The sequence below is a fragment of the Meleagris gallopavo genome, chromosome 6 (assembly GCF_000146605.3).
Source record: "Meleagris gallopavo isolate NT-WF06-2002-E0010 breed Aviagen turkey brand Nicholas breeding stock chromosome 6, Turkey_5.1, whole genome shotgun sequence".
Lineage (NCBI taxonomy): Eukaryota > Metazoa > Chordata > Aves > Galliformes > Phasianidae > Meleagris > Meleagris gallopavo.
Window position 1 is genome coordinate 3,392,659 of NC_015016.2, and position 25,978 is coordinate 3,418,636.

At 56.0% G+C, this 25,978-nt stretch overlaps 1 protein-coding gene across 1 annotated transcript; it reads left to right on the forward strand.

The window, feature by feature from the left end:
* Window positions 1–2,558: 2,558 nt before the first annotated feature.
* Window positions 2,559–25,968, forward strand: NBEAL2 (neurobeachin like 2). The gene is given in 57 exon segments (XM_019616209.2): window positions 2,559–2,715; window positions 4,179–4,267; window positions 4,518–4,661; window positions 5,560–5,641; window positions 5,965–6,077; window positions 6,150–6,232; window positions 6,738–6,823; window positions 7,521–7,794; window positions 7,887–7,993; window positions 8,492–8,575; window positions 8,659–8,742; window positions 8,870–8,968; window positions 9,712–10,283; window positions 10,353–10,485; window positions 10,555–10,674; window positions 11,186–11,513; window positions 11,601–11,683; window positions 12,125–12,217; window positions 12,670–12,841; window positions 13,360–13,493; window positions 13,571–13,730; window positions 13,808–13,910; window positions 14,400–14,553; window positions 14,722–14,880; window positions 14,961–15,120; window positions 15,275–15,360; window positions 15,469–15,572; window positions 15,760–15,892; window positions 15,895–16,161; window positions 16,241–16,419; window positions 16,509–16,668; window positions 17,592–17,729; window positions 17,821–18,126; window positions 18,772–18,921; window positions 19,717–19,874; window positions 19,957–20,081; window positions 20,157–20,277; window positions 20,353–20,510; window positions 20,819–20,952; window positions 21,071–21,178; window positions 21,292–21,387; window positions 21,469–21,593; window positions 21,665–21,805; window positions 21,888–22,018; window positions 22,093–22,202; window positions 22,279–22,396; window positions 22,464–22,561; window positions 22,645–22,761; window positions 22,834–22,923; window positions 23,001–23,110; window positions 23,231–23,403; window positions 23,558–23,652; window positions 23,758–23,874; window positions 23,965–24,126; window positions 24,209–24,357; window positions 24,536–24,671; window positions 25,493–25,968. Coding segments are annotated over 57 exon segments (8,118 nt in total). The 5' UTR covers window positions 2,559–2,613; the 3' UTR covers window positions 25,598–25,968.
* Window positions 25,969–25,978: the final 10 nt, after the last annotated feature.

Below are 25,978 nucleotides of genomic sequence, written 5' to 3' on the forward strand. Positions count from 1 at the left end.
CTACACCTGCACTCCCGGATTTACAGCTCTGAGACCCCCCCCAGTCCTCATCCCCAATTTGGGGGCTCTGCATTCCCCCATTTGCACCTGAGGCTCCTGAAGAGCCATCCCCCACCCTCAACCCCCCCCACGTTTGGAAGTACATGCCCAACTTCCCCCTCAACTCCCCATTTTGGAAGCTCCGTGAACCCCCCCCACTACCTTCACGCCATCGATTTGACCCCCCCTCCCTTCACCCTTCCATACTTTGAAGGCTCTGAGACCCCCCTCCCCCAAACCCTCATTCTCCTCTTAATTCAGCTCCTCTCCCTGTATTCCTCCAACATTAGGGATTCAGTGACACTCCCCCACCAAAATTCCCTCTCCCCCCAAAAAAACCCAAAACCCCCTCTATCCCCACCCCCATTCAGGGCTTCAGTACCCCTCTCCCCAGTCTGGTTCTTCCTACCTAAGGCGGGGAGCACAGCCCTTTTTTTCTCCCCCACCCATTACCCCCACTTGGAGAAAGGTCCATAACCTCCCCCCCCCATCCCCCTTTGCTTGTGTCTGTCCCCCCCTTCCCAGCAGCAGGTGCGGCCGCGGTGACATTGGAGCCACGTCCTGGGCTCATTGCTCTCCACTGGGGCAAGCAGTGGGGTGGGAGGGGGGCTCCTACACCTTTGTGGGGGTCGTACACCTTGGGGGGAATTCCAGTCCATTGCGTTTCCCCCCCTCCCCCTCCCATACATCAGATTTAATTCCACTCAAGCTGCCAAAGCTTTGTTCATCCCCACATGGCAGGCATCCCCACTGATTTGAGGACAAGGGGTTCCCAACCCCCCAAAGCCACCTCCTCTGGGGATCCCTTCAGCTGTCCCCACCCACACCATCATTTTTGGGGTCCAAACGGTGCTTTTTGGGTGGTGGTGGCACGCAGCGTGGCTTTTAGGGATGAGTGGTGACGCCTTTCGGTCTCACACCGGTGTAATTAGGATCGAGGCTTGTTAGGTGCAGGGGGGGCTTCGTCTGGTTCGGGATTGTCCCTGCACAGAGCTACAGGGGTTTTCAGGTTTCCCCTTTTCCTCCCTGCCCCCCAGTAGCAGCACTGTGAGGAAATCCTTGAATATTGGCAGAAAAAGGAATTTGGGAACAGTGAAACACAGGGGAGGAAGTGGTGGCAGTCAGTAGGGGAGGTGACCAGTTTGGAACTGGGATGTGCTGGGAGGTCAGGCTGGAGGGATACATGGGGACAGGTGCCGTGCTGGGGGGTGTGCATGCACATTTGTATGGGGGCACGTGCCGTGCCGTAGGGATGTGTGTGCTCTTATGGGGACAGGTGCCATTGCCATTGAGATGTGAATGCTCTTAAGGGGACAGGTGTCACGCCGTGGGGTTGTGCTTGGTTTTTTGGGGACATGTATTATGCCTTTAGGGTATACAGACCTTGTATGAGGATTTGAGCTGTGCCATTAGGGTGTGCGTGCTCTTATAGGGACATGTTCTGTGCCTTTGGGATGTGCGCTATTCTATGGAGACATGTGCTGTGCCATTGGAGTCTGTGTGCTCTTATGTATGCCATTGTCATTGGGGTTTGCACTCCTGTCTGGGGACATGTGCCATGCCTTTGGGGTTTGCATGCTCTTTTGGGGACACATGCCATGGCACTGGGTGTTTGTGCTCTTGTCGGAACATGTGCTGTGCCATCAGGGTGTGTGTGCTGTTATAGGGACAGGTGCCATGCTGTCGGGGAGTGCATGCTGTTATGGGAACATGTGCTGTGCCGTCAGGGTGTGCACAGTGCCATCCCAACATTTCTGTGGGAATGTGTGCCGTGTCATTGGTGTGTGTGTGTTCTTATGGGGCCATGTGCCATGTCAGTCGGTGCTGTTAGCCCCCCCAGGCAGGTTGTCCCCAAGCAGCCACTCTGCCTGCCGCCCGTGGATGTGTCCTTGACGGGAAGGAAGCTCATTAATTACCAACCTCCATCCCAACTGCTGAGCAGGGGGACTTTGGAGAGGATGGGATCTGTCTCTTGGTGTGCATGGGGTCACCGTTAGGTACCAAACGCCAGTGGCACTGCAGGAACCGCTGGGGGCCAGACCCTAACCTGAACTGACATAGGGACCGAGCTATAGGGTGCATGGGGACACGGGTCACCCCTCGGGGACAGTGGCACAGAGGTGCTGGTGCTGAGAGCACCGTTCCCAGGCGGCTCTGCGCCGTGAGCCCCAAAGCCACCCAACAGGATCTGCCAGCGGGGCGGGCACCGCGGGGCGAGCGGCGCGCCATGGGACGCCGGCATGGGGACAAGGGGCACGCGGTAAGGTGACAGTGACAGGGGGACAGCAGCGGGGTGCCACCGAGGGGGGATGCTGAGAACGAACCAACTCGCTGCACCCATGGGGTTGGGTGTCCCCAGGGCGGCGGTGGCACGGCGGGATGCTGCCACAGCCCCGTGTGCAGCAGTGACAGCGGCCCCACGTGAGCCTCCCCCGGAGGAAACGTCGTTGGGGCCACGAGTGACTTGGCATTTCCTGAGTCTCTCATATGTTTTAACAAACTAAAGGGGAGGGTGGAAGGAAAGAAATAATAACATCACACACACACACATCCCCCCTCCGGTCCCGTCACCGCATGTCCCCGCGCACGTTTCCGTTCCCCGTCTTTGCTCCGACGGTGGCAGCGCTGGGGGCCATGGAGCCGTACGGGTGTCCCATCGTCACGTCCCCCCCACAGGTAATGGGGTGTGAGCCCCCCCCTACCCCTGGGGCGCTGGGGAGGAGAGCTTCTCTCCGGTAAACGGGGCGGCGGTGGGTTTGTGAGCTGCTGGGGGGAGAGCGGGGCTTGCGGATTGCTGGGCTTTGGGGGGCTGGTGCTGGGGGAGGTGTAGACCCACAGGTGGTGATGGAGGGACAGTCCTTGTCAAAGTTGGGGTATGTGGGAACAGGGTGAGCAGAGTGCTCCGTATGGGGTGCACAGACATCCAAGGGTGCTCTGTGGGGTGCATGGGGACGGGGGTCACCCCAGGGTGCTCCATGGGGTGTGTGGATACCCATGGGTGCTTTGTGGGGTGCACAGGGGCATGGACACTCCACAGTGCTTACGGGGTGCATAGGGATGGGGTGATCCCATCCATGAGATGCACGGGAACAGGGGTGACCCCAAAAAGTGTGGGTCACCCCAAGGTTCTGCACAGGGCTGTAGTGCTCCGTGAGGTGCACAGGGACGTGGGTCACCCCAAGGTGCTCTGTGGGGTGCACAAGGGCATGGGTGATTCAAATGTGCTTGCTGTGGTTTGTGGACACCATGGGGGTGCCCCATGGGGTCATGCATCGCTCCAAAGTGCTCTGTGGGGTACACATGGGTTTGGGTGATCCCATAGTGCTTTATGGGGTCCGTGGACACCCAGAGGTGCTCCATTACTTCCACAGGAGCATGGCATGACCCCAGAGTTCTGCATGGGGTGCAGAGGTGCCTGGACACCCAGGCTGCTCCGTGGACTGCATGGAGATATGGGTCACCCTAAGATGCTGCATGGTGTGCACAGGGATGAGGTGACCCTACAGTGCTCCATAGGGTACATGGAAACCTAAAGGCATTTTGTGGGGTGCAGAGGGACGTGGGTGACTGCAGAGTGCTGCATGGGCATAAGGGCATCCAGGAACCATGGCTGTACAGCGTTGGGTGAATCACCCCTTGCACAACCCCATGAGGAGTGGGGCCCGCATACTACTTGCTGATTGGCTGTGCCATCCTATAGGGCCAGGTGCTCTTGCTGTTGATTGGCTGGTAGCTAGGTGCTCTGTTTGCTGATTGATTGGCAGCTCTACAGGTTTTGCTTCTCTGCATGCTGATTGGTCAATAGATCCACAGGTTGTGCTGTTCTGCGTGCTGATTGGCTGATGGCTCCAGGGGTGTGTGACCACTTGCTGTGCTGATTGGCCAACGGTTCTGGGGTGGGGGGGGAAGGAGGGGAAGGTTTGGGGGTTGTGACTGTTTTGCATGCTGATTTGCCAGTCTTCATGGCACTGGATCCCTGCCAGGCATCCACTGGCCAGCAGTTCCCAGAGGCTGTGCTGATTGGCTGGAGGATGGATCCCTAGCGGGAGCTGATTGGCCAGTACCCAGCTGCCCTTCGGGGGTGGGCATTACAAGGGTCCCCCCACCCCAAAAAACCAATTCATGCCTCCCTGTTGCAGAAGGACCTGGCATACCTGCAGCAGTGGCTGGAAGCCTTTGTCATGAACTTTGAGAAGGTCATAGCCGTGCCCTCGCTGGAGCCCCGCAGGTGAGGGTGACCCCCTTTCCCCCTCTCCCCCCAAAAAAATTAAAAAACCACCACTTCCCTCTCCTTTTCCCCCCCTCCCCCAAACAGTCAGAACTCAGCTTTGGGGTTTTGCTGCAGCTCATCCGCTGCGGTTTGCAGCCATCCGGCCCCAGACAGGAGGTTTTTAGCACCGGTCTAGGGTGGGGGTAGGTTCCATCCTGTCGTTTCCCCCTTCTGTGTTAACTTATTTTCTTCCCCCCGCCCCCGTCAGGCCAGAGGAGGCAGTGTCAGAGATCCCAGTGCTGCCACGAGAGGTGCTGCAGGTGCTGAGCCAGAGGCTGGCACAGTGTGTGGGGCAGGGTCCCCGCCTCGGGCAGGCACTGCTGCTTCTCAAGTTCTTCATCATCATCTGCAGGTGGGTGCAGGATCTCCCCCCATGGACAGATCCCAGCTGCATCCTACCCTCCATCCCCAAAATGCATCACTCCCCTCGCAAAAGTACATATTCCCCTATCAAAAGTCCACTCTAAAAGTTCATTGTGTCGTGTCCCCAAAAAGAGTGCGTTGTGTCCTCCCCACCCCCACCCCAAAAACGCAGTCTCCCCCCAGCATGTGCTGTATCTCCCACATGCGTCATGTCACCCCTCAGTGATATTGTCCCCTCAATACACATCACATTCCGATCCCCAAAAAGTGCATCATACTCCTCTAAAATCTCACTGAGCGTTGTGACCCCCCAGAAAAGAAGCACCAATCCCCCTCCCTGAAAAAAAAAGATGCATCCTGTCCCCTTATGGTCCTTTTGCCCTCCCCAGGTGCATCATAGCCCCTCAAGTGCATTGCATCCCCCACTCCCCATCACTCCCCCCCCTTACTCCTTCCCATTAAGCAGCCACTCCCTGCCCGTTCCTCTTCCTCTCCCGGTGGGGCATGTGGCCGTCTGGCCCCTTCCTGCCTGCTGCTCTCCTGGCGCCGCTGCCTGTACACCGCAGATAAGGCTATGCTGATGGCAGTCTGTGTTGATGGCAGTCTGTGCTTGCTCCCACCCAATCCCTGGTTGCTGAAGCATCCCTGGAGGCCCCCCCCGGCAAGAGGACTGTCCTTCTGTTCCCCCTCCCAACCACCAAAGCCTTTATATTTAGCACTGGATAGGAGCCAGGTCTTGAACAATGGGCCTGCACTAGCTTTGAGTTTGGCTGTGTAGCGTGGGAGGATGGGGTCAGCCCAGGACGTGGCCTTGGTCGTCAGTTATCCCCTTCTCTAGGTGTGTTATTCTCCCACCACCCCTTCCCCATGGCATTTACACCTTGCAGAAACCTCGAAAATGTCCAAACCGACAAAACCCCTGGCTTCATCCCAGAGGTGCTGGCGCTGCTGCGGATCTGTGCGAGCAAGGTGAGCATTGCCATCATCACGACCCCAACCCCCAGTGCTGGGAGGGCAGATATGGGAGCAGGATGAGGAAGGGGCTGTTCTGTACCACCTGACCCCAAATCGTAGCAAAGGGAAGGAAAGAAGAGGGATGGGGCAAGCGTTTGGGCACCATTTTGGGGTCCAGGCTTAAATCCTATTGGGTACCATTTGGGGGCAAAAGGATGCTTGGTTACCACTTTGTGGTATCTTTGTGCACAGGGATGAATCCGAATGGGACAAAGCTGGCATAGGAGGGTCTTGGGGGTATTATTTGGGATTAACCTTTCTCTGCCTGCCCCCGGCAGCTACGCAGTGGCCAAGAGGATGGGGCACAGCTGGAGAGTGTGATGCTGTATGCCCTGCACCTCTGCGAGTGCCTCTTCGACCCCTACCAGACCTGGCGCCGGCAGCTGAGCGGGTGAGCATCAGGGGCATGGATCCCTGCATCCTATACCCCTCTTCTCCCTGCTCCTCATTCCTCTCCTTCCAGAGAAGTTGTCAGCATGAAGGAGAAGAGCAAATACAAGTTCGCCCCAGCCGCTTTGCCCCCCGAGTTCGACACCTTCTTCCAAGGTACACCCATCACTGCTCCCTGCAGCCCCCCTGCTTTGTGTGGTCTGGGCAGCAATTCCTGAAGGCTGAAGTCTTTTTGTTATCCCGTGGTTAACACTGAGTTTAAATCCATTGGTTACGCACCATTGGCTACGGTGCTGGGCCTATTTTGGTTAGCACCTGACAGAAAAACAGCTTGGCTGGGGAAGCTCTGAAAACCCCATCACTGTCCTGTGAAATAGAAACCCTCTCTGGGTTAGGGGGCTGCAGAAAGCACCTAAAATCCCAGCAAGCTGTTAGTAGTGCTGGCTGTGAATCCCCATTCCCCAGCTGAGCCTGATTTTAGAACCAAAACCTCTAGATTTTACAACAGAAATCTCCCCATGCTGCAGCCAAAGCTGAAAATAGCTAAGGGGTTTGCACTCCCTCCCCCCTTCATCAACAACAATGTCAAGGGTAGGTTGTGGGGTGGGTAGAGAGGGGAATTTCTGCCTTTTATTTTCTGCTACCTCTCTTGTACTTGCAGAGTGTTTCCAGCCTGGTGGGCAGCTCCCCGATGAGCTCCAGCTCCGGCTCATCCACCTCTTTGGAGCCATCCTCTCCGGGGCCAAGGTGGGATGGGGGCACGGGAGACAACAGCTCTGCCAAACCTTCACTCCCCCAAACTGTGCTGAGACTAAACTGCAAAGCCTTATTTATTACAAGTGAGATGCTTTGCTGCAATTAAACACCTTAGTTCTGCAAAACCTTATAGAATCACAGTTAAAATTGCAAGCCAAAATTCATGGTTTTACCTTTAAAAAGCAAAAATGAAGTTAAGGAGATATCTAAACTGAAACTGATGCAGCAGAGCTTGCTCACCAGCAATAACAAGTTCAGATCTGGGATGCAGCTGAGAGCATCTCAGCTGGAAAAATCAGTGCTGAGCACACGCAAGTTCTAATCAACCTGGTGCTTGAGAAAGCAGAGCTTGATTAACAGCTCTGAAATGTGCTTGGAGTTAATTTGCATATACCAGGAGCAGGCAGGAAAGTAGCAATGCATTGTGCAGATATCATAGATTCATAGAATCAAGGAATCACAGAGTGGTTTGGGTTGAAAGGGATCTTAAGGATCATGAATCTCCAACCCCCCTGCTGCAGGCAGGGCCACCAACCTCCATATCTAATACTAGACCAGGCTGCCCAAGGCCCCATCCAACCTGGCCTTGAACACCTGACCTGACTTAAATATGGGATTTTATACCAAATTAAAAAGAGATTTTTGTTTGTTTGTTTGTTTTCTTTTCTTTTCTTTTTGTCCCTGGCAGTCCAACGCGCTGCAAGCCATTACGCCGGCGGCACTGGAGGTGCTGCTGGGAGTGCTGCGCCGGGTGAGCTCAGGGCCACCACCGTGCTTTGGGCTGCTGGGACTGACACTGCACAGTGTGGTGGCAGCAGTGCATGCCCTACATGCCAGCAGCCCTGGCCCTGTACCCCTGCGCATGCTGCTGGATGGGTACTTCAGAGTGCTCAACGCCGACCCCACCACTGTGTCACCAGAGGCGGCCGGAGGGCTCATCGCGCTGCGGGTGCAGATGTTGGGTAAGTTGGGGTATGGGGAGCAGGATTGGGGAGCATGGGAGAAGGGTGGCGGGGTGGGTGCTGAGCCCTGTTCCCCACTCTGCCCATTGTAGATGCTATCCCGGCCATGCTGAGCTGTGATGACCGGCCGGTCCTGCAAGCTGTCTTCCTTAGCAATAACTGCTTCGAGCACATCATCCGCCTCCTCCAGAACAGCAAGGTACCAGAGTGCTGCAGTATGCCTGCACACAGCAGGATTGGGCTTTGAGATGGGGTCATGGAATGAACCACAGAATCTAAGAACGGTTGGAACCTTAAAGCCTATCCAGCACCAACCCCCTGCCATATGGACACCTCCCATAGACCAAGCACCCAAAGCCCCAGCCAGCCTGGCCAAGGATCACAGCTGCTTTGAGCAGTCTGTGTAAAGAATTTCCCTCTAACATCCGACCTGTATTTCCTCTCTTTTAGTTTAAAACCATTTTCTCTTGTCCTATCACTATCTGCCCATGTAAAAAGTCATTCTTGCATTTTTTTCTTGCGTGCACTGCAGCATCCTCATCTGCACCATACTCAGCCTCTGTGACTGTAAACACCCTGAGCAGTGCTGGGATAGAGCCACTCCAGCACTATCCCTGTACCCCAGAGCAGGGCAGGAATGGTGCATAACCCTATTTTTAATCCCCCCACCACCCCCTGTTGGTCTTCCTCTCCCCAGCTCTACCTCAACAGTCCACAGGATGCAGGTGAAGCCTACAGTGAGTTCCCTGTGCAGCCACCAGCCAGCAATGGGATCCAGCAGGTATTCTGAGAAGCTACCCCACACTCAGCTGCCTAGTAGGATTGGGGGTGATGCCCACAGCTGACCCACCACCTGTCCCACAGGTCTTCGACAGCAGCTCTGATGCCATCGCAGTCCATGCCATCAGTGTGCTCACAGCCATCATGAGCAACTCACCCTCTGCAAAGGTGGGAATGGGAGGAGGATGTCCCCAAGCACAGATGGGGTTGGGGTTTTTCACCCAAAGAAATGCCTTGGGGTGATGCAGTTCATCCTAGGGCTTCTGTAGGACTTTATGTACGTGCATGCTTGCAGGAGGTGTTTAAGGAGCGCATTGGCTATGCCCATCTCTACGAGGTGCTGAGGAGCCAGGGCCAGCCCACGCAACGCCTGCTCCAGGAACTCCTCAACATGGTAAACACTCCCTTGGCTAATCTAGAAACCTTCCCATCTCCCATAAGCTTTCTTCTCCTTTACTCCAAGCAAAATACTCTGTGCTGGCACCTTGGTGGAGCAGCTAGGCTGATCTCAGCCCTCTCTCTCATCTCCAGTCCCCACTGGGTCCCCCTCCTAAGGTGGTCACACCATCTTCAATTTTGAATCATGCTCAGCTTTGGGGAGATTCGAGCCTATTTGAATGCTGTGCTCTTTGCTCTGGGACTGCTGGTGGGTGTGCGGGTATCTTCAAGGTGCTCAATGCAGGAGGTTCTCCCCAGGTGCTTGGTGCACAGGGATGTCTGTCATTTACTGCATGAGGGTCTCCAAGAGTCTTGGTGCAGGAGGTTCCCCAAAAATCTTGGTGCACAAAGGGGCTTGCTTTGCAGAGGGTCTCCAAGGCACTTGGTGCAGGGAGGTCTCCCAAAAGTCTTCATGTACGAGGCTCTCCCAAGATGCTTGGTGCACAGGGGTCCCCAAGATGCCTTGTGAAGGGGAGTCTCCAAGATACTTGGTGCATGAGGGTCTCCAACACACCTAAAGCATGGGGGCCCCCAAAATGATTGGTGCACAAGTGCCTCCCAAGACACTTGGCTCACAAGGGTCTCCCAAGGTGCTTAGTACACAGGGGTCTCCACCACATATCCAGAATTGCTAGGAGAGGATCCGTCTCTCTCTCCACATGGTGAGGACCTCACCAACCATCTTCTATATTCCGGCAGGCGGTAGAAGGTGACCAGAGCTCCTTCCCAGCACGGCCCATCCGCAACGAGCAGCCCCTGCTCCTGCTTCTGGCCTGGCTTCCAGCACTGGCATGCCGTGAGCTGCAGCTGTTCCTCTCAGAGCGGCTGCGGCAGCTCTGCGAGGCCTCTCTGCCCAGCCGCCTCACCTGCGTCAAGGCAGGCATGGTGGGCAGCCTGTTGGCTGCTCTGGCCTCAGAGCCAGCACTTCCACCTGCCTGCTCTGAAAACCTGCTGGAGCTGCTACGTGTGCTGGGCAGGCTTTCCATCCGGCCTGGGGAGCTGCGGCAGCTGTTGAGGCTGCTGCGGCGTGAACGGGGCCGGGGTGCCCACCCCTACACAGCACCAGTCCTGCGGGTGCTCTCGGGAATGGCACGGGCTGAGGGACCCCCACGGGCACTGCAGTACTTCGACCTGACACCTGGCATGGCAGGGATCATGGTGCCTGCCATCCAGAAGTGGCCTGGAGGTGCCTTTGCTTTCCATGCTTGGCTCTGCCTCAGTGAAGAGGCGTTCGGGCCACCGGCGAAGCTGAAGAGGAGGCAACTTTACAGGTGAGGATGGGGTGATGAGGGTGAGGATGGTAAGATGCGACTGTCCCCACTGTGCTGTCCTCTCTTCAGCTTCTTCACAGCCAGTGGGACGGGCTTCGAGGCTTTCTTCACCACTGACGGCATGCTGGTGGTAGCTGTCTGCACCAAGAAGGACTACATGACGGTGGCACTGCCAGAGGTGGCCTTCAACGACTCATCCTGGGTGAGTGATGTCCCCATCGCCGTCCTCGTGATGGGGGATACCCCTCACACCTCTTACTTGTCCCCACAGCACTGCATTGACGTTGTCCATGTCGCTGGCCGCCGGCCTTTTGGCCAGAATGTGGTCAGCATCTACGCAGATGGACACCTACGGAAGACAGCACAGCTCCGCTTCCCATCCCTCCACGAGGTCAGGGCCATCCCCAGCACTGTATCATCCTTCTCTGTGACACTGGCTGGGAACTGAACACTGCTTCTTAACAGGCTGCCCAGGGAAGTGGTGGAGTCACCATCCCTGGAGGTGTTTAAGAACTGTGGAGACTCGGACATCTGGGGGCACGGTTTACTGGACATGGTGCGGGTGGGCTGGGAGTGGACTTGGTGATCTCAGAGGTCTTTTTGAGCCTTAATGATCTATTTATGATCTAAATTATAGGACAAGAGGTAGTGGCCTTAAAGTAGGGGAGATTTAGGTTGGTTATTAGGAAGAACTTTACTGAAAGGGTTGTGTAGAATTGGAACAGGTTGCCCAAAGAAGTAATTTGAGTCACCATCCCTGAAAGTATTTAGAAGACTTGTAGATGTGGTGCAGAGGGAGCTATGATATTGAGCTAGACTTAGCAGTTCTGGGTTCACAATTGGACTTGATGACCTTAAAGATCTTTTCTTGAAATGATTCCATGATCTCTTCTCCCATGCAGTCCTTCACCTCCTGCTGCATTGGCTCTGCGGGACACCGCACCACCACAACAGCCTCCAGCAGCAGCCACCCACCTCCGTCCCATGGGCTGGAGCTGACCTTCCCCTCACACCCCGTGCTCTGCCGCTCACAGTCCTTCCCTGCCACCCTGGGACCCCACGCCTGGACTCCCCTGCAGCCCCCCACTGAGGGAGTGGTGTCCACCACAGCAGCTGGCAGCCAGGATACTGAGTGGGGCACCCCTACTTCCCTCGAGGGCCACCTGGGCTCTGTGGCTATCTTTTGTGAAGTGCTGCAGCAAACCCAAGTCAAGGCACTCTTCTGCCTGGGTACGTAGGGGCTGGACACATCAGTGAGGCTTCTGGTAGCAAATGCATCTCCAGCCCTTCTCCACTGACCCCTCTTTCTTTGTTCAGGTCCAAACATCGCATCTCCGTTTACACTGGAAGGTGACCTTGTGGAGCTCAGCAGCAAGCTTCTGCTGTACTACACCCCACAGGTGAGGACAGACCCATGAAGATGCTCTCACTTCAGCTGAACTCACTAGGATCTTTCTCTGTATGGGGGATGTTGAGCCCATGTCCATCCCTTCCCATCTTTTCCCAGTGAGATTTCTTGAGTCACACACTGATCATATCATAGAACCATAAAATCACAGACTGGTTTGAGTTGGAAGAGGCCTTACAGCCCGTCCACATCCAACCCCTGCCATGGGGAGGGTCACCACCCACCAGATCAGGTTGCCCCAGTCCCCAGCCATACTGGTCCTGAGGACTGCCAGGTATGGGACAGTCACAGCTTCTCTGAGCAACCCATTCCAGTGCCTCACCACTCTCTAAGTAAATCTAATATCTTCTAAATCTTCCCTCTTTTAATTTACCTCTTGTCCTGTGCCCAGCAATTGTCCACTGTCTTTATAGATTGGGATGCTCTCTTCTAGGCCTGCAGAAATAACATCTGTCTGGACCTCTCTCCCAGCCATGGTTTGGATGGGAGGCTGACAGGGCATAAGGTGGTCAACTGGGATGTCAAGGTATGTTGGGTGCCAGGTGGTCCGTGCTGACCCCATGACTTAGGGTACCTTTGGGTTCAGGACAGGACTTTTGTGGGGTGTTACATGGCCATGGTGGTTCCCCAGCAGGGGAGCTCAGGGAGTACATGGTATTGGTTCCAGCAAGGACCTATGGGTCCACCAAAGTCCAGCTATTCCATGGCCCTCCCAAGGACCTCTGTGCCTTGTGGGCTCTCAGTGTCCAGACTGGGCTCCATGCATGGTCACAAGTCCATGGATGGTCACTACACCCAGGAGGTGTAGGATAGGTCAAGGCATACTTCACTCTTTGCTGGCCATAGGGCCTTGTGCCTTGGGCAGGATAGGTCCTGTGGATCCCTGGCTCTGGGTGGATGTGCAGCTGCCTTCCATACACGACCGTCATCACGCAGCACTCAGGAGCACACAGCAAAGCTTCTCACCTCTCTTGGCAGGACGTGGTCAACTGCGTGGGTGGGATGGGTGTCTTGCTGCCCCTGCTCGAGCAAGTGGTGACCAAGAAGGAGGAATCCGAGGACGAGCAGGAGACCAATGACCTGGTAGGGCCAGAGCTGACGTCCTCCAGGAACGCCCAGGGCATGCTCATCCCACTGGGCAGGTCCTCAGGTGAGGACTCTGAGGGGGATGTGGGGCAGGAGTCATACTGCTCAGGTGGCTAGAGGTAACCCCACTGCCACATAGATGCCTACGCCTGGCTGGTATTGTCTTGCCCAGAACACCAAGATTTATGGTGTTACGGAGAAACCTTGCTGTTGCTGACGTATTTTCAGATTATTATGACCAAATTAGTCATAAGTGAGAAGTTCTGTGAAGATGAAGGTGGTTCAAGCTTGCTGACCTCCAGTTTTGACTGCTTTTAGTCTCTATCTTATCATAGACTTAGGTTTGTGCAGAAGCCTTAGTCCCCATAGGAAATGAGAGATTTCTCCCTACTAACTTTCAGGAAGCTCAGAGCAGCTGAGATTTCCACTCAGTTAAATTGGAGGGAAATGGGTGAATGGGGTGGCAAGTACATGGAGAAAAGTCGGTGACAGGGTCACCAGAATGCCCATCATGGTCAGAGGTGGGAAGGAGCCCGCAGAGAGCAGGGCTGATGGCTCCCAGCTCTGCCCTGTTCCTTGCAGAGAGCAGGCTGGAAAGAAACAGCGTGGCTGCCTTCCTGCTGCTGGTGAAGAACTTCATCCGCAACCACCCAGTGAACCAGGAGAGCCTGGTGCAGTGCCACGGGCCGGCCATCATCGGTGCGCTGCTGCAGAAGGTGGGGGCTGCCACAGCTACCAGGCTCTGTCCTGGGTCACTCCCCATGCTACAAACCTTCCCTCTCACCCTGGGCAGGTGTCCAGCCCACTGCTGGACATGAGCACGCTGATGGCCTCGCAGATCCTGATGGAGCAAGTGGCCTCTGAGGGCAGTGGATTGCTGCTGCACCTCCTCTACCAGCATCTGCTCTTTGATTTCCGCATCTGGAGCAACAGCGACTTTGCTGTCCGCTTAGGTGGGAGCAGGGGCATCTACAGGGATCCCTGGGGTAGTGATGTGGCCACCAGGGTCATTCATGGCCTCTCCATGCAGGTCACATCCAGTACTTGGCCAACGTCGTCAAGGACCACAAGCAGCGCATCCGCAAGAAATATGGGGTACAATACGTCCTCGACTCCATCCGGACATACTATGGGTGAGCTGCTGGGGTATCTAGTCCCCAGACACCAGCACCATGGTGGGCTTGGTCTCTGGGAGCTGCACATTAGGGTTAGACACTTTTATTTGGGATCATACTCCCCCTGCAAACATATCATGGAAGCATTGTGATAGGTGCTTCTGCTCCCTGTGCCCTGTCCCTGCAGAGACCTAATACATGGAGTAAATGTTTTCTTGTGTGCATAGTTGGCCTGAAGGGATGTTCACTGTCCAGGAGCTGCTCAGGCTTCATGTTAGGATTTGGGGTTGTGCTGAGGATGAGTGACAAGGAGGAGGGTGGCTGTGTACTACCCAGTGGGAGTATCATAGAATATGAGTTGGAAGGGACCCCTAAAAGCCATCTGATCCAACTCCCCTGCAGTGAACAGGGATACCTACAGCTTGATCAGGTTGCTCAGAGCCCCATCCAGCCTGACCTTGAGTGTATGCAGGGATGGGGCATCCTTCACATGCATCTCTTCCTCAGTTCCTCCAGGGAGAAATCCACGACTACTGATGACATCAAGACGGTACAGACATCCCTCTTCAGCCTGGTGAAGGATTTCTTCTGCCGGAGCTTCTCTGGGGAGGAGATGCAGAGCTTGCTGAACTATGTGGCTGCAGCACAGGATGAGCAGCAGGTATGACTTCTGGCCATCCAGGTTCCTCCAAACCACCCTAAACATTGTCCCCAGGCAATTAGGGCTGTCCCTGCTCTTGGCAGTGGTCAACAGGCAAGTGGGGAAAAGGCACTGAGGTTCTGGTGGGGTGCGTGGAGGACAGCATGCAGCCGTCCCCCTTGCCTGTAGGTCTGCGGAGCGCTGGAGGTGATACACAGCCTGCTGAAGGGCTCACCCTCCCAGGAGCAGCTTTTTGCCTTCCTCTTTGAGCCAGGCCATGTGGAAGTCCTCTTCTCGCTGCTGGTACAGAAGAAGTTCTCAGATGAAGTACGGGAAAGAGTCTTCAGGGTGAGACATGTTTCTGGTATTGTCCCTTGAGGCTGGGGGCATCCCTACAACAGCATCACCACCCCTCTCTACCTTGTCAGGTGCTCTACAAGATGCTGAAGTACGAGAAGGTCCCTGAGCGCTGCAAGAGCCGCCTGAAGTTGAAGGACATTGGATACCAGGGGCTCATTGCCTGCCTCAGCGACATCCCCAGTTCCATGTTGCTCTTCCGCTGCCTCTCAGAGCAGGTCCTTGGGGCAGGTACCGTGTGTCCTGCCCAAGTCCACCCTGTCCCATCCTGAGTCATACCACAAAGGCCATCCTGTTGGCTTACCACAGGGCTCAGCTGGCTGGGGGTAAGCCTGGGGGCCTTTTGTGGCTTTGGGAGACAAAAGCTCTCTCTCCTTGCCTGTAGATCCTCCTAACTACAAGGACCTGGTGGCTGTGGTTTACCTGTCCCACCGGGCTGACCTGACCGTCCGGCTCGATATCTGCCGCAAGGTGAGCAGAGCCATTGGTGACCATCCATCCCCTGCCGTTCAGAGGGTCCAGCTACCCCGAGAGGAGCTGAGGTGGCTCCATTGGATCCCTCCTCTTCTCCTTCTGCAGCTCTTCCACTTGATCTACGCGCAGCAGGACATGGTGAGGCAGCTGGCCAGGCTGGCGGGCTGGCAGGACACACTCACCAAGCTGTACGTCAAGGAGTCCTATGAGTCCCGCCAGCACAGCCTTAGCTACTCGGGCAGTGGGGGCTGCCTTGAGCTCCTCCGCTTCACAGATCACCCCAGCAAGGAGACTGAAGTGGGCAAGGACAACGTGGGCAGCATGAGCCCGCTGGCAGCTGAGCTGCAGGAGGTGGATGTCTTCCTGCCACTGGGATACGAAGCCTCAGACCAGGAGCTCTCTGAGGGCTTCTCCGACCACTCCATCTCACCCAGTGGTCGCACCAAGTCCTTCCACTCCTACAACTTCAAGTCCTTCGACTCCTCTGACCGGGCGAGCCGCTCTTCCTCCAACCCCGGGGATGTCCCCTTTGATGGTGTCTACCACCCACTCTCGCCTTTCTCCACCTCACCCTTCGACCTGGGGCTTGACCTGGCCAGCACCAGCTCCATCGCCACAGCCGAGAGTGGTGCACAGACACCTGCCAGCGGCCCTGGAACCCCTTCACCCCTGGAGAGCTTCAAACCCTTTCCAGGAATGCGAAACCGCAAGAGCTCCAGCCTCTCCAACGTGTTGGATGAGAGCAGCTACCAGGATGCTCTGCCCAGTGACAACATCTCCAACACCAGCAACCCCCAGGTGAGCCCCAAATCCATAGCACTGCCCAAAAAGGTGATACTGTTGGGAATCTCTAATGCTTTTCCCCCTCCCCTGGTAGCAAACGCCTGAGGAGGAGCTGTGCAACCTCCTGACCAACATCATCTTCTCGGTGACGTGGCGCGGGGTGGAGGGCTGGGATGATGCTGCATGGAGGGAGCGTGGCCAGGTCTTCTCCGTCCTCACCAAGCTGGGCACGGCCTGTGAGCTGGTGCGGTCCCCTGATGAGATCAAGCGCAGGTTTGCAGGGGGGATACAGGCTCTGTGGGTGTACTGTGGGGCTGTTCCGGGGTGGTGGCCACCCTGCAGAGCCACCTGCTGTCCCACAGCTTGCTGGAGATGATGCTGGAGTCAGCGCTGACGGACCTGAAGGAGTCAGGGCCAGCTGCACTGCCCGGCCTCACCCACAATGCACTCAAGCTGCTGCGACTGCTCCAGGATTTCTTGTTCTCTGAGGGGCACAACAACCAAGCCCTGTGGAGTGAGAAGGTGCGTGGCTGCAGGCAGAGTCCCAGGTTGAATCCTACACCTTTGTGCTAGTCTCTAACCCTGGAATCAGCCCTGACCCTAAACCCAGCCCCTAACCTGTAAACCACAAGCCTAACCCTAGTAAATAACCCATGGCCTATTCCTAAAACCTAATGCATAACCTGTAAATCCAGCCCCAACTTCTAAAACTAACCCTAAACCTAAGCCCCATCCATACGCTCTTGCCATAAGCCCCAGCTCTAACCACAGGTCTTAACCCTAAATCTAACAACACCTCTTGTAAACCTGACCCTAGTGCTAACCACTAACCCTGTTAACCCTTGACCCTCAACCCTGCCCTTAACCTGTAGCCTATAAACCTAATCCTAGAAACTAACCCATGCTTTAATTCTAAAACCTTGTCCTAGCCCATAATCTATAAATCTGACCTCTAAACCTGATTCTAAACCTTTACCCTAACACTCTTACTGTTAACCCCAATCCTATAACCTAGCCCTAAACTCTCATCCTAACCCCTTAACCCTACACAACTACTATGTGCCCAAACCCTATACCTAGTCCTATCTCTAATCCTATACCCCGTCCCTCATTTAATACCTATAATCAGACCCATAACCCTACCCCTATATTCTAAACCCTAACCTTAACTCATAACCTGGAAATCTAATTAGACGTAATCCCATTCTTAACACTTAATCTTAGCCCTACACCATTACCATAATCCCATACTCTAAGCCCCGACCTGCTACCCTGATGCCAAACATGCTCTAACCTAATCCCCCTGCCTTAACCCCAACCCTCATCCCATCCCCTACCCATAACGCAAACCCACATCAAGCAAAGTCAATGATGTCTGGGAGTTGGGGACAGACCTGCTGGCTTTGTGAGGACTCACTGCGTCCCCCTTTCCCCCTCCCTCCCAGATCTATGAGGGGGTGAGCAGCCTGTTAGACAAACTGGGCGTCTGGTACCACCCAGCCAATGGCACCTCTGACCTCAAGGAGATGGCCCAGACAGGGCTGCGCATCCTGGTGGGCTACATCCTACTGCAGGACCCTCAGGTAGGTCACCCCTTCCCTGGGCTCCGGAGCAGACTTCAGCACTTTTGGGTGGCTCCATCTAATGCCCCATCTTCATGTCCCACCCACTAAGCTGCACTCACCGGCCTACGTGAAGCTGCACAGTTTGCTGCAGACTTCCACAGCCCCCAAAAAGGATGAAGCTTGCTACCTGCTGGGCAAACTGGAGACCCCACTGCAGCGTTCACTGGATGCTAAGTCAGAGACCTTCTCCTGGCTGGTGCCCATTGTGCGCACGCTCATGGATCAGTGCTATGAGACTCTGCAGTTGCAGCAGTTCCTGCCCTCCTTGCCTCCCACAAATGGCAGCCCCACATTCTATGAGGACTTCCAGCAGTTCTGCACCACCCTTGAATGGAGGAGCTTCATTGAGAAGCACGTGGGTGCCATGGGGTATGGGGTGGTATCGCTGGGGGTGTTGGGGAAGCTTAAAGAGGGTCCAGATGATCAGGGGACTGGAGCACCTCCCCTATGGAGACAGGCTGAGGGAGCTGGGCTTGTTCAGCCTGGAGGAAAGAAGGCTGCAGGGTGATCTCATAGCAGCTTTTCAGTACCTAAAGGGAGCCTATAAACAGGAGGGGAATCAACTCTTTGAAAGGGTAGATAACAGCTGGACAAAGGGAAATGGTTTTAAGTTGGAGGAAGGAAGATTTAGGTTGGATGTCAGGGGGAAGTGGTGAGAGTGGTGAGGTGCTGGAACAGGCTGCCCAGAGAAGTTGTCCCTGGAGGTGTTTGAGGCCAGGTTCGATGGGGCCCTGGGCAGCCTGGTCTAATATTAAATGTGGAGGGGGGTTGGAGATCCACAATCCTTGAGGTCCCTTCCAACCCAGGCCGTTCTGTGATTCTGTGATTAAATTTGAGTAACATGTTGGAGCTGGGTTCCACCATTGCTACTGGGCTGGAACAGCATGGTTCCATGCAGGGTTGACCTCCAAAAAAGAGATGCTTGTAGCTGAATGAACAATAGATGGTGCTGGTGCCAATGCGCCCTACAACATCTCTCTTTTCCTTACTTGCTCTTTAGGTGCAGCCCACCATGGCCCAATTTGAGATGGATACATTTGCCAAAAGCCACGACCACATGTCCAACTTCTGGAATGCCTGCTACGATACCATGATGAGCAGCTCCCTGAGGAGGGAGCGGGACAAGGCAGACAGCAGGAAAATGTTCCAGGTACTGCCTCCTCTTGGCTCCAGGGACATCACCATGGGGGTGGGCTCCTTGTCCTGTGGCCATGGTCTCCTAAAACCAAGGATGTCATACTGTGGGCATGCTCCTTTCCCTCACCCAGAGTCATGCTCGTCACTTTGGGAACATAATCCTGGAGATGTGCTCCTCACTCCAGAATGTCATCCTAGGGTTGTGCTCCTTACCCTGAGGGCATACTCCTCACCCCAGTAACATGCTCCTCGTCTTGAGGACATGATCCTTGAGATGTGCTCCTCATCCCAGAGATGTTATCCTGGGGACGTCCTTCTCATCTCTGAAATACTGTCCCAGCAATATGCTCTTTGCCCCTGGATGTCATCACAGAGATGTCCTCCTTATCCTGGAGACATCATCTGCAAGACATGCTCCCCACCCCAGCATCACGCTCTTCACCTTGGGGACATGATCCTGGAGATGTGTTCTTCAGCTCAGGGTTATCATCCCAACAGTGTACTCCATACCCCTGGGGCACAGCTGTATGATGATATCCCTGACCTTAGGAACGTGCTTCTCACACCAGGGATATCATCTGAGGGTCACCCCAGGGTCATGCTTCTCACCATGGGGACATGATCTTGGGGATGTGCTCCTCATCTCAGGGATGTTATCCTGGAGACATCTCCTCACTTCAAGAAATATTGTCCCAGTAATATGAATGATACACTCTTCAGCTCTGAGATACCATCCCAGGGATGCGCTCCTTGCCCCAGGGACCTCCCCAAGTCCCATCTTCACATCACCCTCCCTCTCCCTTGGCAGGAGCTGGTGCTGGAGCCAGTGGCAAAGCGCACCAAGGCTGAAAATGCCCGGCATGCCAACGTGCTCAAGCAAGCCAACAACCACCACAGCACAGTGCTGAAGCAGTGGCGCTCCCTGTGTCGCCTCCTCACTTCACCTCGCTCCGCCTGGGCTGACCGGTGAGCACCCATTGTCCCCCCCCCTTGGATCCAGAGGATCACAGATGGGGGCCTGGGCTGCCTTATCCCCTCCCGCCCTCAGGAACCCACCCGAGGTTCGCTGGAAGCTGTCAAGTGCTGAGACTTACTCCAGGATGCGGCTGAAGCTGGTACCCAACCTGAATTTTGACCAGCATTTGGAGGCCAGCGCTCTGCGGGACAACCTGGGTGAGACTCCTGGGGGCTCCTTGACCCCTTGTTCCCCCTGCCAGTGGGGTGCTTACCGACCCCTCCTCATTTCAGGAGCTGATAACCTCCACAACCCTGCCGAATCCCTCCCACTTGCCATGGCCAAGGAGGCTAAGGTGAGCGAGCTGGAAGACGACCAGCTGGCTGAGGAGGATCTCCCCGTCCTGGATATCCAGTGAGTGTCCCCATCCCCTTCCATTACACTTGGTCCCCCAGGCTGGGAGTGTTCTCACCACCCTGTGTCACTCAGGGCCGAGCCCAAGGAGCAGAACCAGCGGGAGAAGCTGGTGGTCTCAGAGGACTGTGAGCTCATCACAACGGTGGCTGTTGTCCCTGGCCGCCTGGAGGTGACAACCCAGCATGTCTACTTCTACGATGGCAGCAGTGAAAAGGAGGAGACAGAGGGAGGTAACGATATGTGCCTGGGAGAGCTTGGGATGGGGAGACTGAGGCTCAATCTCTGCCTAATCACTGGTCTTAGAAAAGTTAGAGTGGGTCCTTGCTCCACAAGTGGAATGAAGATGTCTCTATCCATCCCCTGTCCCCCTTGAAATCCATCTCCGTGGATGCTGATCCTTTTGGGGTGCTTTCCTTGATGTGGGCCAGGCCCAGGCTGGTCCCTGGGGTGGTGCTGTCCTCAATTTCTGCCTCATCCCCTGCCTGTCTCCATGCTGTGTGGTCATTGAAGCCTGTGGTGCTCTGTGCTGTCTCTGCAGGGATTGGCTACGACTTCAAGCGCCCCTTGTCCCACCTGCGCGAGGTCCACCTGCGCCGCTACAACCTGCGCCGTTCTGCACTTGAGCTCTTCTTCATCGACCAGGCCAACTACTTCCTCAACTTCAAAAAGAAGGTGACAGCACCCCAGATTCCCCAGTCTCCAGCCAGGCACCTCCTCAATGTCCTAGGGCTATGTTAATGTCTATGTGGGGACCTTGAGCATACCAGGGCTCCTGTCTCCATCCCTGCAGGTGAGGAACAAGGTCTACTCCTGCATCCTGGGTTTACGGCCCCCCAACCAGATCTACTTTGGCAGCCGCTCACCCCAGGAGCTGCTGAAAGCCTCAGGGCTCACCCAGGTATCCGTATACTCCTGAGGGAGGACGGGGGGTTGCCCGTAGTGGGGACAGCTATGCAGTTTGCTTCATCTTCTGCCCCCACATCCACCTCTGCCATCATCTCTTTGCTCCAGAAATGGGTTTTGCGGGAGATCTCCAACTTTGAGTACCTCATGCAGCTGAATACGATTGCGGGACGCACCTACAATGACCTCTCACAGTACCCTGTGGTGAGCACTCTGCGTCCCCTTCCCAAACTGAACAGTGGCCCTGGAAGTCCCCTAGCCTGACTCACTTCCTTCCCCACCCAGTTCCCCTGGATCCTGCAGGACTATGTCTCGGAGACGCTTGACCTCACCAACCCATCTGTGTTTCGAGACCTGTCCAAACCCATTGGGGTTGCCAACGAGAGGCATGCACGGGATGTGAAGGAGAAGTGAGTAGCCCCAGAAAGAAGGACCAGGGGATCAGAGTCCCTGCCCTGACACCCCTGCTTTGCCACCGCAGGTATGAGAGCTTTGAAGACCCCACAGGCACTGTGGATAAGTTTCACTACGGTACGCACTACTCTAACGCAGCGGGCGTCATGCACTACCTGATCCGTACTGAGCCCTTCACCACGCTGCACATCCAGCTTCAGAGCGGCCGGTGAGCACCCAGCAGTGGGACCCAGGGCTTGGGGCAGAGCCACTGCCACCCCCAGGGTCCCACAGATGCCCCGTGCCACCAGGTTCGACTGCTCGGACCGGCAGTTCCACTCGGTGCCAGCAGCATGGCAAGCCCGCATGGAGAACCCTGTGGATGTCAAGGAGCTCATCCCTGAGTTCTTCTACTTCCCCGAATTCTTGGAGAACCAGAATGGTAATGGAGAGACGGGGATGGGGACAGGGACAGGATGGTTGTAGCCTTGACTGCTGGCTGTACTCTGCCCACAGGCTTCGATCTGGGCTGCCTGCAGATGTCCAACGAGAAGGTGAGCGACGTGGTGCTGCCACGGTGGGCACGCTCCCGTGAGGACTTCATCTACCAACACCGTAAAGCCCTGGTGAGATGCTGGAGTGGGATTGTTTTGGGGAGAAAACGGGCATTCCCAGCCCCCCTGACACCCAGTACCCACTCAGGAATCAGAGTATGTCTCAGCCCACCTCCACGAGTGGATCGATCTCATTTTTGGGTACAAACAGCGAGGCCCAGCTGCTGTGGAGGCCCTCAACGTCTTCTACTACTGCACATATGAGGGTGAGCGAGGGGGACGGGGTGGGGGGGGTTGCCCACTGGGTGGCCTCATTGACACCCCCATCCCCAGGTGCTGTGGACCTCGATGCCATTGCTGATGAGACACAGAGGAAGGCTTTGGAGGGTATCATCAGCAACTTCGGGCAGACACCCTGCCAGCTGCTCAAGGTGGCTCATTCCTTCCGAAAAACCAAAGCCCCCTGCCTCATTTGAGGAGGTGCTACCCCATTTTCATGGCTCTCTCTCCCCAGGAACCCCATCCTGCCCGCATGTCGGCTGAGAGCGCAGCCCGAAGGCTCGCACGCCTGGACACCCGTCCACCCAACATCTTTGAGAACTTGGACCAGCTTAAGTCCTTCTTTGTGGAGGTGGGGACAGGGACATGGGGTGACAGGGGGCACCAATGAGGGGGGGACCCGCTGACTGTGTGTTCCCTGCAGGGCATCAGCGATGGTGTGTCCCTGGTGCAAGCTGTGGTCCCCAAGAACCAGGCGCACTCCTTCATCACTCAGGGATCCCCCGATGTCCTGGTGAGCAAAGGGGAACTGGAGGATGCTGGTGTTGGGTGTCCCTGGGACGTATCACAGCTGTCACCATCTCTGCCCAGGTCACCGTGAGTGCCAACGGCTTGCTGGGGACCCACAGCTGGCTGCCCTACGACAAAAACATCTCCAACTACTTCAGCTTCACCAAAGACCCCACCGTCTCCAATGCAAAGTGAGTGCGCCAGGATATCCTCTGTCCCTGGGTTCCTTGGGTCACACAGCATCATGGGGTGCTGGTGGTGCCATTCACCTGCCTGAGTCCTTGTCACCATCCCATGTCCCTCCACTCCAGGACCCAGCGTTTCCTGCAGGGCCCCTTTGCCCCCGGTGCCGACCTGTGCTCCCGTACTCTGGCTGTGTCCCCTGATGGGAAACTGCTCTTCAGTGGGGGACACTGGGACAACAGCCTGCGCGTCACCTCGCTGGGCAAGGGGAAGGTCATTGGGCACATCTCCCGGCACATAGGTACAGTATCCCCCTCCACAGGGTGCCAGGGGGACCTGAGACTATGCAGGAACGTCTCCCCAGACTCCATCTCTGTATCTCTCTTGGTGCCACCTGATGCTAAGACACCTTGGCACAGGAGCAGCAGCTCACGGTGTCTCCCTGCATGTCACAGATGTTGTTACCTGTCTGGCACTCGACCTGTGTGGCATCTACCTCATTTCTGGTTCCCGGGACACCACCTGCATGGTGTGGCAGGTCATGCAGCAGGTAGGGAGCTGCACCTTGTGGCAGCTCTTAGCATGAAGACAGTCACTGCTGAGAGTGTGCAGTGGCACAGCAAGGTCCTTGAGGTCCCTGTGTGCCCTCCAACAGGGCGGGTTTTCCAGCGGCTTGGCTCCCAAACCCATCCAGGTCCTGTACGGCCACGATGACGAGGTGACGTGCGTGGCCATCAGCACCGAGCTGGACATGGCTGTCTCAGGCTCCAAGGTCAGCCAGGGCAGGTGGTGTGGCTCATCTCTAGGAGTCGCAGCCACCGAGCAGCATCAACCACCGCTATCTTGTCCCCTTTCTCCTTAGGATGGCACCATCATCATCCACACCATCCAACGGGGGCTCTTCATGAAGTCCCTGCGGCCTCCTGGTGAGAGCTCGCTGCCCGCTGCCATCACCCACCTGGCTGTGGGGCCAGAGGGGCAGATTGTCACCCAGACTGCTGTTGGCGAGCGTGCTTCCCTGAAGGTGAGGTGGCACGGTAGGGCTGGCGTCCCCATGTCCCCCACTCCTCTCTGTCCGTTCTTCCTCATTTTGCTCTTTTTTGAAGGATAAATTCACGCTGCACCTCTACTCAGTGAACGGGAAGCACCTTGCCTCCGTCCCGCTGGACCAGGAGGTGACGGCCATGTGCATGACGGAGGAGTTTGTGGTGCTGGGGACCATGCAGTGTGGGCTGGAGATCCGTGACCTCCAGAGGTGAGGGATAGAATAATTGAATGTTAAGGGTGGAAAGGACCTCTAAGATCACCAAGTCCAATCCTCAGCCCATCACCACCATGCCCACTGAACTCAGCATGACCTCTGTGCCCGTCCTGCTGACACCCCCTTGAGATTCCCATAGGTTCCAATCCCCCACGTCTTCTCTTCTTTGCAGCCTCCAGGCAGCAGTGCACCCTGTGCCCATGCGAGTGCCCATCCACAGCGTGTCAGTGACCAAGGAGAAGAGCCACATCCTTGTGGGGCTAGAGGACGGCAAGCTGATTGTAGTGGGTGCCGGGCAACCTGCAGAGGTGAGCACAGCCATAGGGACTGGGGGTCAAGGCAGGAGGTGGAAGGGAGTCACAGAGAGGTGCATCCCCTGTGCTCAGCTGGACTGGGGAGCTCTGCTTGCCCTCCTCGCTCCCAGAGCAGAGGGGGATGGGGATGGTGATGGGGTAGAGTATGACTGGACTGGGAGGGAATGGGGTAGGTTGAAATTGGGCAGGATGGGATGGGATAAGAATGAATGGGTTGGGTTGGGATGCGATGGGACAGAATTGATAGTTTGGGATGGTTTGGGGTGGAGTGGGACGACATAGGTGTATTGGGTGAGGATGGGGACTGTTGGGTTGGGCCAAAATGGACAGGTTGGGTTGGGTCAGAATGGTTGGGATGGGATGGGGCATGACAGAATGGATGGGTTAGATTGGTACAGGATGGGTTGGGTTGGGACAGAATGGATGGATTGGATTGCGGTAGGACAGACAGGATGGGTGGGACAGGATGGGTGAGATGGGGATGGGAATGAGGATCCACCCAAGGGTAGGGTATGGGGTTTGGATGGAAGTGGGAGAAGAGAGGGGAGTTGTGGGTGGGATTGAGGAAAGAATTGGGGATAGGGATGGGGATGCAGATCAGGAAATGGATGCAGAAGATGGAGAAAGGACTGGAATGGGAACTTAGAATGGGATGATGGGGGGTGAGGATGAATTTGGAGTTATGGAATAAATTGAAGGTGAAGATGGGGATGGAGTTGGGGATGTGAAAGGAGATGAGGATGGGCTTGGAGCTGTGAAAGAGGATGGGGATGGAGATGAGCTCTGGGGTAATTGCTGACCTCCCCATCCCCTAGGTGCGCCCCGGCCAGTTCCACCGGCGGCTCTGGCGTTCCACCCGCCGCATCTCCCAGGTTTCAGCTGGCGAAACGGAGTACAACCCCACCGAGGGCAAGTCCTAGGCTGACACCCCACACCTGGCCCCGATGGCCTTCCTACAGCACCCGGCCCCTCCTGGGGGGGCACGGCATGAAGGGGGACACCGATCCTCCTGCAGCAGCGCCCCGAGCCCCTTGCGAGCCTGGGGGTGAGGATAAGGAGGGTTGAGCCCCACGGGGGCTGCATGCTCGGCCCCATGCCGTGGCCTTATCCAGCCCCATTGGGATGGGGGCAACAGCACGGACACGGGGGGGTGAGGAGGTGCTGGGGGGGGGACCCTTGCTGGGAAGGGGGTACCACATCCCCCCCCTCATGCCCGCTGGCCAGGAGCCGGCTGCATCCCCCCCTTCCTCCCCCAAAGTGTTTTTTCTATCAATTTCTAGCTCTTTTACAAGATCGGAAGA